The 12,316-nt window shown below is 32.9% G+C and overlaps 1 protein-coding gene across 1 annotated transcript; it reads left to right on the top strand.

The window, feature by feature from the left end:
- Nucleotides 1-8,157: 8,157 nt before the first annotated feature.
- On the top strand, nt 8,158-12,046 carry LOC131071972 (photosystem I chlorophyll a/b-binding protein 3-1, chloroplastic). The gene is made up of 3 exons (XM_058007965.1): nt 8,158-8,479; nt 10,164-10,222; nt 11,273-12,046. Exons 1-3 carry the CDS (start codon nt 8,312-8,314, stop codon nt 11,901-11,903), a joined length of 858 nt encoding a protein of 285 aa, XP_057863948.1. The 5' UTR covers nt 8,158-8,311; the 3' UTR covers nt 11,904-12,046.
- Nucleotides 12,047-12,316: the final 270 nt, after the last annotated feature.

The raw sequence follows: 12,316 nt of genomic DNA, 5'->3' as shown, positions 1-12,316 counted from the left end.
TGGTATAGCTGAGAGAATCCAAAAATTCTGAAAAACTTGTACACCAAAATCATAAAATAACCACACCACTTGGAAGAGCACGAAAAATTAGCCCAATTAAAAAAAAAAGAACCCAAAAAGGAGCAAAATTGAGCAAGTTATGAGCCTCCAAAGTTGACCCAAAAATCCAAAATGCTCAACCGAGAGGGGTCTAAATTTTTTCAAAAAATGCTGACTGGGCGTTGACTGAGCGACTGATTGTGCGTTGTTAACTGGACGCTGACTGTGCGCTGATGACTGGGTAGAAGGTACAGACCCACAAAATATATATATATATATATATATATATATATATATATATATATATATTTCAAAACTAGAAAAAAAATTTCAGATTTTTTTTTTTGAGATCCGAAAATTCCGTACTGTACAACCCGAATTGGGCAAAAAATTCCTCCAACACCCAAAATTTGATTTTTGCCAAAATAGGTCGAGTTTATACTCAATTTTTATGGAAACGGCCTCCCGAACGCAATGGTGAGGTCGAAAACGCTCTAAGATGCCTCCAAAAAATGTTGTCCCTCAGATCTGAAAATAGAAGCCTTCCAAGATGTCTCCAAAAACCAATCAATTGAAGCCCCAATGGCTCTGATACCATGTGAGATTTTGCCAAGATCAAGGGCACAATGAAAAGTATAAAAGAGAGACGAGAGAATGACAAGAACAAATTGTATTCTCATCAATATGTAAATGATCAACTAGATCTACCAATACAATGAATATAAGCCTGCTCATAAAGGCAAGGCCATATGGATATACGAGCACACAATCATGACATGTGGCTCAATGAGAAACAAGGGTAGGTAAGAAATACTAGGGGTAGGTAGGAGAAATAATATAATATTCCACAAGAGGTGGATGACCCACCAAATGTGGAGTTTAGCAGCAAAATAAGACCACAAAAGGTGGAATTTCTCCTACAAGCTATATCCCTATGTGCACACTTCCCTAAGTGTCTCAAATACAAACTACGAAGAGATGCATTATCCTAAGTTAACTTAAGTAAAGTGTAATAATATTCATAATGAATATTTATTTACACCAACACATATAACATGTTGTAAAGTCATTAATGGTTGGTTTTGGCACCATATCTTTTAGAAGTCTGACTTTTTACCACCCATAATTATTGTTTAAATTTGGAGCTATAGATTTACATTGTGACTGACCCTTTATTATAGTGACAATTATAAAGGGGTGGACATGTCTATTAGAATGGCATAATCTATAATTCATAAATTTTATTCAAAATCCATTTTGAGCACTTGTGTTCGAGTGTGGAATCCTAGGATTAAAATCCTAACAATTTTAGAGGATGATATTATAAAAGGTCATAATTGAGCTTCCTTGGATGCCCACTTGGGTTACATTAAATTGATTTGACTTTCTATTTGAATTTCTTATTGTAGTTATTGATATTTCAAAGCTATTTGAATGTCATACAACCATTAATGTAATAAGATAAAGTTTGGGATTTACACATGTTATTTGTTGTCATTAAAATAAGATTATCAAGAGTTATTTTTGTCATTTGTTGTTTGAAATATAACATTATATTATTGATGTATAAATAGTTATTATTTATCTAAGTTATCTAAGATCTGAGTGAAACTTAGGGCCAACAATGTTGTTATTCAAACAATGTTTGCCAAGGGTTGAGAATCAAATTTACATTAATATTTTTTGTAGTACATTACACAGTATTTTATAAATTATCATGGGGGGTTTGTTGTGTGTGCCTTGTATTTACAATCACAATCTCATCTACCTTCATGTGAGAGTGTCTTATTTTTGTAACCCTTTATAATAGTTTTGTGCTCAGGTTTTTTATGTACGTGCATTTTATTTGTCACCATGTCCTCATGTATATGTTCATGCAAGTGTGCGTTGTTTTTGCACACTCTATTCCAATGACAAGTACACAGTACATTTTTTAAAATGTTGCTTCTTGAATTTCTTTCATCCCTTAATAGAATCATGGGGGGTGAATTTATACTATTTATACTTGTGCTAATGCTTCTTTGGTTTCACTTTGGAGTAAGTTGTCTATCTAGTTTTTTTTGCTATATATTAAACAAATTTAGTGGCTAGGTACACAATTATCTTGGTGAGATAGAACATATACAATATATACAATCTTGCACACCTATTTATGGATGTCACCTTCCATATTTTTTAATTGATTAATGTTGTATCAACTTAAGTTTCACCTAAGAGAAATTATCTACAAACTCATTAGTCCATCATGTAAATATAACTCAAGCTTCAACCAATGAAACAACATGAAATAAAAGTAAATAAAAGATTATACCTTCATGATTTATGTCTCATTGTGTCCTAACCCCATTGTTCTTGGTTGTAGATGATTTTGCTCTCAGACAAGTACTGGTAGCTTCCAAGATGGCAAGAGTGGAATGGACTGATAGATAATATGATATGTAAAAGCTATGCTATGATAATTATTTATGCTAAATTGCTAAAAAACTCTAAAAATGTTAAACAAATGAACTCACAAATGCAAAGATTAAGTCTCCTAATTGACTATAAGATTAGCTATTAGTTTCAAAAATGGCTTAGGAGACCTCTATTTATAGATTTTTGAGTGCATAAGCTTAGGTGGCAGAGATCAATGGTCCTGATTAAATCTTGCAATTTGGATGGCTATGAGAAATAGGTTGAGATGTGAGAGATAAAGATGGAAGATGTTCCTCCTACACCTACAGGATGGAGGAAAAGGTGGGAGGAGAAGCCAAGTGTCAGAAGGCTCACCTTGACTGAGGAGAAGACTTGAGAGAATCTAGGATAGTTGGAGAAGATTTAGGGATAAAAGGACAAGTGGACTCAACTCCCTCCAAAGATGTAGGAAGGTTGGAGAAAATATAGGGAGGTTGAGAAATGTGTGTACATTTTGGTTTTCCATATCCATTTTTTACTATTAGATTATTGCTTGTTACCTTTTATGCATTGTTTGAGTAGTGTCTATAAATAGGAATTTGAGAATATGAATCAGAGCATATAATTAGGCAACCATAAACCTAATAAGCTATGATAAGAACTCCTAATTCAATCAATAGAGCTATGAAGACAAGACAATTAAAATAAACACAAACCATCACAAATGAATGTCTCCTCCATGATTCTCCATTGTTCTTCTTTCTCCTTCAAATTGTCATTTGTGGATCTCACCTACAAAGCAAGTGCAAGTGAAAAGCAATATTGCAAAGTGAAATTCCCAGCATAAGGATACTAGAAATGTGGTTGTTAAAATGAGCAATGAGAGCTCAATTTATAGAAAAATTGGGATTGATTGGATGACTAAGATTGAAAAGATTTTTTGTTAGATGGACAGACTTGATTGAATGCACAATAGAGTTGTCATTCGGGGAAGGATGAAGATAGAAGAAGAAAATGGGAAGATATTATGAGAATAAATAATAAAAATTTTAATTATCTTCTCATAAATACCAAATTAGTAGGTTGAAAATATCAAGAAGATTATAATAATCGAAAAGATAAATAGAAGAATTAGAAATAAATAAAATATCCTCTTATAAGAAAATTAATAGATAAGATTTATTAATTATCCTCTCACAAAAAAAATAGATTTTTAAGTATGCATCCCTCTTTTTGGAATTTAAAAATTAAAATTATTGAGATATTGCCAAAAAGAATGAGTTTTGAAAATCAAGGAAAGATATTAGTTTCCAAATTTGAAAATGAGGAGGATTTTATGAGAAGATTTAATAATTAAAAATTATTAAATATCTCCATATAAGATGATAAAACGAAAGAATAATTTTTTTTAAAGAAAAGCAAGAAATATCCTCACTTGAGAGAATAAATAGAGAATTAATAAATTAGATTTATTAATTATCCCCTTATAAAAAGTAGATAAAGATGAATTGATAAATAAAATTTATTAATTACCTTTATTTTGGAGGAAGATAAATATGATTATTTATTTATTGATCATATTTATGAATTAGTTAATTAAATAAAATAAATTTATTTAATTAATGGACAAAGGAGACAAATAAATAAATTATTTAATTAATTTATTTAGGACTTAGAAGAATTGTTAGTAAAAGGGGGTTTAATTAATTAATTAAACCTAAGAGGTCAAATTAGTCAAACTAACATCATAAACCTCAATTTGGTTAAATTAAGTCAGATTATGTCAAACTGGGTCAAATTGGACAAAAATGGGAAGAAATGGGAAAATTAGGTTAGTAAAGACTTATGCGCATGATATGAACTAAAAATAGGAGATACAGGCATTGACCAATTTTTAGTGTCTACAATGTCATTTTGGTCTCTCATGTAAATTTATGCATCTTTGAATTTGATTTTAATGGAGGTTTGTTAATTTCAACAAGATAGAAATTATTTTCATCTTCTTTGTGCTTTAGTAGAGTTCTTCAAGTTTTATTTTCATGTTCCTAATCATTTAGGGACATCTATTATGTAGTTTTCTCAATCCTTCTCTTGTTTTATCTCTTTTTGGGAGGAGTTTTTTCCTATGGGTTTTCCCTTTCTTTTATTTGCGAGGGACTATTTTGTACTTGGGATGAATGTAGTTGACATTTGGGCAAGTTTTCATTGTACATGGGTATCTCATTAATCCTAATTATCAATACCCATTTTTAAATCTTTTAAATCTTTTCTTTCCTCCCTAAGTTGCACTTGGTGTTGGTGTGGACATTTATATTACCTTTTCACACCTAGTTGGTTAAATTTACTAAAGGCACTTTTACTTTCTTAGTTTGATAGAGATGTTGTGGACATGTGTTACTCCATCTCCTATTATCCCATATTAGTTTTACATTTTATTATCTTGGAAATGTATCCTTATATACCCAATTCTTGCTCTCATATGATCATACTCTCTTATATCCATGTTACATCCCATGTACAAATTATTGTTATTCTATCATGTTGTGATTTTTATATTTTTATGATCAGTTCTTATGCATTTTGATTCTGAGATAACTAAATCTATACCCAATTCTAGCAACAAGAAGCCTTCCCCAAGTTTTACATGTCATGCAATGAATCGAATATTAGGATAGTGTGGTATTTAATCATAAGTATTTAATGTATAATGTCAAATATCTAAATACATTGGAATGGGTACTTAGATGCCCATGTAGGTTGTTAAGAGATTAATATTTTATTTACTCTTATTTGAATTGAATATTAGTTGTAGTAGCATATGAGGGAAGGTGGAACATTATATCAATGGTTGCAAATTGATTTGAGATTATTTGTGCCAATTTCCCATTCTTAGACTCTAGGTGGAAAAGTGAGATATTTTGCATTTATCAAGTGGGTTCCATGTAAGTTGTCTAGTCCATTATGGAACACTAGTCTTTGAGAGGTATGTCCATAAGAAGTTCCAAGCCAATGATGTTCATTGTCGATATTTCCCATTCTTATAAGATGATATCCTTGAGCAGGTGTGTATGTTTTTACATGATACCATTGCTTTGGAAGTACATTCTATTAGGAAATTACTTCTGGTTTTGCTCTTAGATTCTCTCTATATGTTGAACAAATTAGATAGAGATTTAATGGTTATTTTATAGTTACATAGGTGCTACTTGAATATTTTCAAATTAGAAAGAAAGTTGTATTGATGTAACACATTGTTTGGATCAATAATTTACTCTTGCTCTATTTGGTGGTTTAGTTTTCCTATAAATGGATTTCTCCACATACATTTGGTGTTATGTGTTTGAATCTTATATTGTGTCAATTTATTATTTATTGAATTAAATTTCTACATATCTAATTTATGATTAACCAAATTATGGTATAATAAGAATTCCAAATTTGCATACTCGGTTAAAAAAAGTTCATTTATATTAGCTTACCTTATTTTACAACGTCAACACCTTCATTAGCGCTAGAGACCTATGGGATCTCTTTTATAATCTCATGCAACCATTAGATCCATATGCCTTTCCTAGTCTCCTAGATATACTTCCACAAGTGTTCCTAGTCATTGAGGACCACCTCACCACTTTCATTTTCCGATGTGGGGGGCAATCTCAATTCTTAATATTTTCTACACCCTTGTGCTTACCATGATTATTAGTCAACACAATTTACCTTCTTCTCACACAATGTATTTATATATTGTTATTACTTTACATGATGCACATGCTTATCTCACACTTGCATTGCATGTACCATTTCCCCGTCTCCTTTAATTCCTTCCATCCTATCTATGCAACCAATTGAAGGGGCTTATTTTTTTAACAACACTCTCATGTTGATTTTACAGATAATTGCAAATTCTTATAGAGGCCCATCATTAGCACATGACATATTGGTTCCCAATGTGCTCTATCATCTCATGGTTTCCAAGTAAGGGAAAACATTACCACTTTCTATATAGGTGGAATATATCTACCCCTACTTTCTCCACTCTCCTTTCTATTGCTTATAATTGATGAAGTAAATTTGGTTTGCAATTATTTATATTCCTAGTTGGATTACATAAGCTACTAATGACATATTTTCCTTCTTTTTTTCATAAACGTGCATGGTAAAGGATGGACTTATATAATGACATTCAATAAAGACCATTACTTTATATGAAACACAAGATATATTTTTTATGTTTAAATAATTACTTTACATGCACATTTGTGAGTGCCACATGATTTGAGATACATGATCATTTTAGGATTCACATGCACCTCAAAGTGGATGCAAAGTGTAATAGATGAAATTTGCATACCTATGCAATTTTCTATTTAGTTTTGTACCCATTTTGATAAAATTATTTAATCCATTTAGATATTGATAGATGTTGCAATTTTTAGTCAAGCTCCTTTTGCAATACTGTTGCCCACCTACTTGCACATATTCCACATATAAACATGTTCTTATACATATTCATCATACTTATAAATTTACTATGCCTAATCACACATCCATCCCAATGCATTCATCATGTACCTTAATTTCATCCTTTTTTGTGTCCCAAGTCATTTTTGTAGGTATGAGATCAATCACATGGCTATAGATTTGACCTTTGAATTTTTAAAATTCAAATTTTGGCTAGCTCCTACCCATTCCTTTCCCACCTGAAGTCAGTTAAACACACATTTATGTGATTTATTAATATGTCCTTGTATTTAAAGGCATTCAATTGCATTCATTCCACATCCATTCCTATTTGATTATATCAAATCTTATATGATCGTATCATTCACAAAAGCATGCTAAGTGCATTTACTTTTGAGCACTAAAAGGAATATAAATCTACATAATCATTCTATAGCATTTGCATGCTTGAAGCTTGTTGTTTTCAATCCTTGGCATGACCATACAATCTATCATATTTTAGGGTCGATCTAGGAGAATGTGAACCTAGAGATTCTAACAATCCTTCAAAGATATTTGTAAATTCTACCAATCTAGATAGCGAAGTAAATGGCAAAATTAGTGAATCTTGAAGTAGAAGTACATATAGAGCTAGATCATTTCCAAGGATTTTAGGATAGATGTGGATACATGGAGAAGACTTGAGCTCGCAAACTTGACCTTCCATAGTGTAGACCGATTGTTCTACTTTTGACGTAAAGTAAAAATTATTAAGCTTCATGTTTAATCTTGACCCATTCAAGAATTTAACGTCTAGAATAATTGAATACCATCTTCATACTTAAAATTGAATACCTTACCTTTCACATTTACTTTTTTAATTTATCATTTGCTATTCCCATTTTTTTTTATACTCATTACCTCTCATTACCTCACAACTAGATTGATTACTAGTCTAAGTTAATTTATGCTTATTAAATTAGCCTGAAATAAGCTTAAGAAAAGTTTATTTATATATTTAACTGTTTATATATTTTTATCCATTTTAGATTGAAGAATTTATAAATTAATTACCCATGGATCACACACCATAGAAAAGGAAGCCAAGAAAACCAATGAAAAAACAAATGGATCATGACCTGAATCCACGATTTTTTAAAATTTCCAAAGAAAGGCCTATAGCAATATGTGGCCAACAATGATCTATCTGGACCCCAGATCCAAACTAGAACCTCAAACTCCCTATCCAATTATCTCTCTCTGTATTTTCTCTGCCGCCATTCTATTGGCTGTTATAATTCTATCCATCCAGATGGAGTAAATCCATATAATTGCAATGGCCTGAACTGGATTGCTTCCACCCTCTACATTCATCAGAATATTACTCATTTAGTGTATTGGGCACCACTCACTTCTGCTAAAATAAACTTGGGCTAAAATGGCTGGAATTGCAGCAAAGGCCTTGGTTTCTTCATCACTGTCTGGTGCAGGGGAGCTTGGCAGGAAACAGCTGCTGTTGGGAGGGAAAGCTTTGGTTAAACCCCACTCTACATCATCCAAGAGAGCTTCCTTTGTCGTCAGGGCTGCATCAGACAAACCAGTCAAGGTGGGTACAAGTTTCACTGTATGCCCACTTCTCTGTGTATATACACACACACATCCACACAAATTTCTTGTGTATATATTCACTCAGGAAATATACCCATAAGATTGGTATATAAATAAACCAGTCAGGGTTTGTACCATTAATTGAGCTCAGTAATCTTCATAGAGTGTTTTGAAAAGCACATCTAGTTTGAATACCCACATATACTACTTATATATGCTCATTTTCATATTGTTATATATGTTTCATTTTGTATATCTGAACTGAGTGAAACAGTTCATAATTTGAATAATTGGATCTGAAAGGATGGTAATACTAAAATAGTATACACCCATCTTCTAGAATTATATTTTTTGAATTAGTTCATAGCCACAGAAAACCATTTTCTGAACAGCTATATTATGAATGCCAGAAAAGAAAAAATGTACTTTCAATGCTTACATTATGTATAACTATATATATATATAGTGAGAAAAAAGATCTGTCTGTATTTATCTTCGCAGTGGTTTTAGTATTATCTTCACGGGGCAGCATGATGTATCTGTTATGCAAGGAGGACTATGGATTTTACCCCTTAATAATAAATAAATAAAATTACATTAATAATCTGGTCTGTGATTGAAAGAAAACTTTAGAGTTCTGTTGTCCAACATGCGCTATGCTTTTTTCCCTTAATTGACAAAATCATCAAGGTTCAAACTCCCAGAGGTGTGTTCGGACGAGGTTCGACCCTTGAATGAATTTGACAGACTGGATCCCTCTGCACATGGCTGCTTAGCTGAAGGAGGCTTGTAGTTTAGATGTATGCTTACTCAACTCATTGTAATCCACTATATAAAGACAGAGATGCCGACATCTATATATACTGACATGTTTCCATCAAAATAAATATCATGAATTTGGTCTATAGGCTTGGTAGCAAATTTTTGAATACTTCTTTTTCCTTTTCTTTTTCTTCTGCAGACTATTTTGTTTCTCAAGCACCACTGCTTGAGAATAAAAGAGCAACTGAAGAACTGATGTTCATGGTGTCTGAGAGTTGAATTATACTTGGTTTGTCTCTACAGCACAACTCAATAAAGATGGAACCCTCACCTTGTAGCTGGCCTCTTCAGTTTCCCATTATAGTACATGCACATATCCCTTTTTAATGTTTTTATTGCAGTATCTTGTATTGGGCAACCTCAATATGTATTATGTGCATGGACCCAGTGCATAGTTGAATTTCTTTGCATATTAAAACAGTTGTCCACCATGTTTGAATTATGGGAGTGAATTTGAATTCACAATTGTTATGATATTGTTATCAGGATTCAATTGTGTAGTTTTTGAGTCAAATTCATTGACTCATGTTTCATGAATAATAGTTCACAAAAACCCATCCCTCATGAAAATAAATAATACACTTAGCATCCATTACGTCTTAATTTGTTTTCTTAGTTTTGAAGTTCATATATAAACCTCCATTGCCTAACTCTTCAAATTGCACAGAAGTTACTCTGCTATGAAGGTTGTGGTTTTATTGGTTTCAAAATTTCTTTTTAACGATGGTTTCATGTATATGTTTGCATGATAGACATTGATAGATGCAACTAGTTTTGCTAATACAAAAATTCTATTGTAGGCTTGCATTGGATGTCTGTAGTATTAAATTTGATTGAAAGTTTTCTCGTATTCAATACAGCAAGGCGACAGGCAGCTTTGGTTTGCGTCAAGGCAGAGTCTTTCCTACTTGGATGGCAGGTGATATTCCGAGTCCTGTTTCTTTCCATATTTAATTCTCAGTTTTGATACTTTAAGGGTGATTTGCTTTCCTGGATACTGTTCTAGGTCAAGCTAAGGTCATACCATTATTGTTGGGGTCTATAATCTTTCTATATGTAAGGAGACCATTATTGTTGGGATATATAATCTTTCTATATGTAAGGAGACCATTGCATTTGGATTCATGAAAGCCTAGTATCAAACAATAGTGTACTTATCAGATCAAACTTGTTACAGCTGAGTTGAGACGGAAGATTAGTCTTACATGTTCTTTGGAACCAGCTGTTTAATGTTGCATACCTTGGACCTTTTGCTGGCATAGCCTGCATTTTAAATTAATGCTGTCCATTATGTTTTTGTTGTTCATCATGTTTGTCTGACGGGCTAAGTCTGATTAGTGTAAGGACACTCTTATAAAACTCTATGAATTTCCCTAGAATTATATTTCTATTTGGTTGAAATCATTCAACTTCTATTCAAATAACAATTCAATAAAAGTCCATAAAAATGGAGAAATGGCCTATCATAAACCAATGTCAAACATAGTGAGCCGCTTCAACCCTGAATATTCTTGCTGCTTGCTTGCAAATCAGCTGCTTCTCCGAGTATAGACGAGTTGTAGTCTTTGAACTTGGTTGAATACAAAATTTCTATTGTTTCTCCATCTGAAAATGACATATTTCAGCATCTCCATGAAAATTTCTTTTGCTGAATATTTTGGAAGATTCTGAAAAAAAGAAGTGAATTTGTGCATACTAGTTGTGAAAATGTTTTGCTATGGTACAGTGCTTTCTGTAAAGAGTTCGTATCTAAGAATTTTTTTTGCATTTTGCTCTGTCCATCTGTAACAAATTCTTATCATACATTGTCCTATTACCAAAAGGGTGAAAATTCAAGAGTTACTCAAGATTAGGATCTGCTTTACATGCTCAAGCCTTTTTCTCAATTTGGTTATTTAGATTGGTCTTAATTAGAAGGTACATGCTGATTTTCTTTCAAGTTTCATGGATGATCTCTGGATCATTTCAGCCTTCCTGGTGACTATGGATTTGATCCATTGGGCTTGATGGACCCCGAAGGCCCTGGAGGCTTTATAGAACCAAGTTGGCTTGTTTATGGAGAGATCATCAATGGGAGATATGCCATGTTGGGTGCAGTTGGAGCCATTGCCCCTGAGATTTTGGGCAAGATGGGCCTAATTCCACAAGAGACAGCACTTCCCTGGTTCAGTACCGGTGTCATTCCTCCTGCTGGAACTTACAACTACTGGGCTGATCCTTACACACTATTTGTACTAGAGATGGCTCTGATGGGATTTGCAGAGCACAGAAGATTACAAGACTACAACAAGCCAGGGTCAATGTCGAAGCAATATTTCTTGGGATTGGAGAAGTTCTTAGGTGGTTCAGGCAATCCTGCATACCCTGGGGGCCCTCTGTTCAATCCATTGGGACTTGGAAAGGATGAGAAGGCCATGAAAGAGTTGAAGCTTAAGGAAGTAAAGAATGGAAGGCTTGCAATGTTAGCCATCGTGGGTTACTTCATCCAGGGTCTTGTTACTGGAGTTGGGCCATTCCAGAACCTCTTAGACCATTTGGCTGATCCTGTACACAACAATGTCCTCACCAACTTGAAGATCACCAATTTTCAATCTTATTAATTTCCTCTGCTTTGGCTTTGTTCTTATTGAATATTCTAACTGTATTGCATGAGAAAACTACTGTATGTGTACAATTGCAATGTAAAAACAGTTAAACCTTTGCTCGAAGTATATGTAGCACATGGTTACTGAAGGCTTTTCTACTTCTTTTCCCCCAAAACTTCATGACTTTCTGATTGTCTCTGTAATATTTTACTATGCTCTAACTAATGAGGTGAGTAAAACTTGTGATAGATGCTCAAAAGGTTTAAAAGGTCCAGAATATCAGCCATAAAAGGTCCAAGACATAATGCATGGTTCATATGAACTGATATTTTCTCAATAGATCATTCCAAAAATGATTTAATGATTTTATATCAGTTGACATGATGAATTGATAACATTGTTAATAGCTTAGAAGTCAAAACTGTTTG

The sequence above is a fragment of the Cryptomeria japonica genome, chromosome 1 (genome assembly GCF_030272615.1).
Source record: "Cryptomeria japonica chromosome 1, Sugi_1.0, whole genome shotgun sequence".
NCBI classification, from domain to species: domain Eukaryota; kingdom Viridiplantae; phylum Streptophyta; class Pinopsida; order Cupressales; family Cupressaceae; genus Cryptomeria; species Cryptomeria japonica.
The sequence above is the reverse complement of the archived record's forward strand: the minus strand, read 5'-3'. Positions and strand labels throughout refer to the sequence as shown.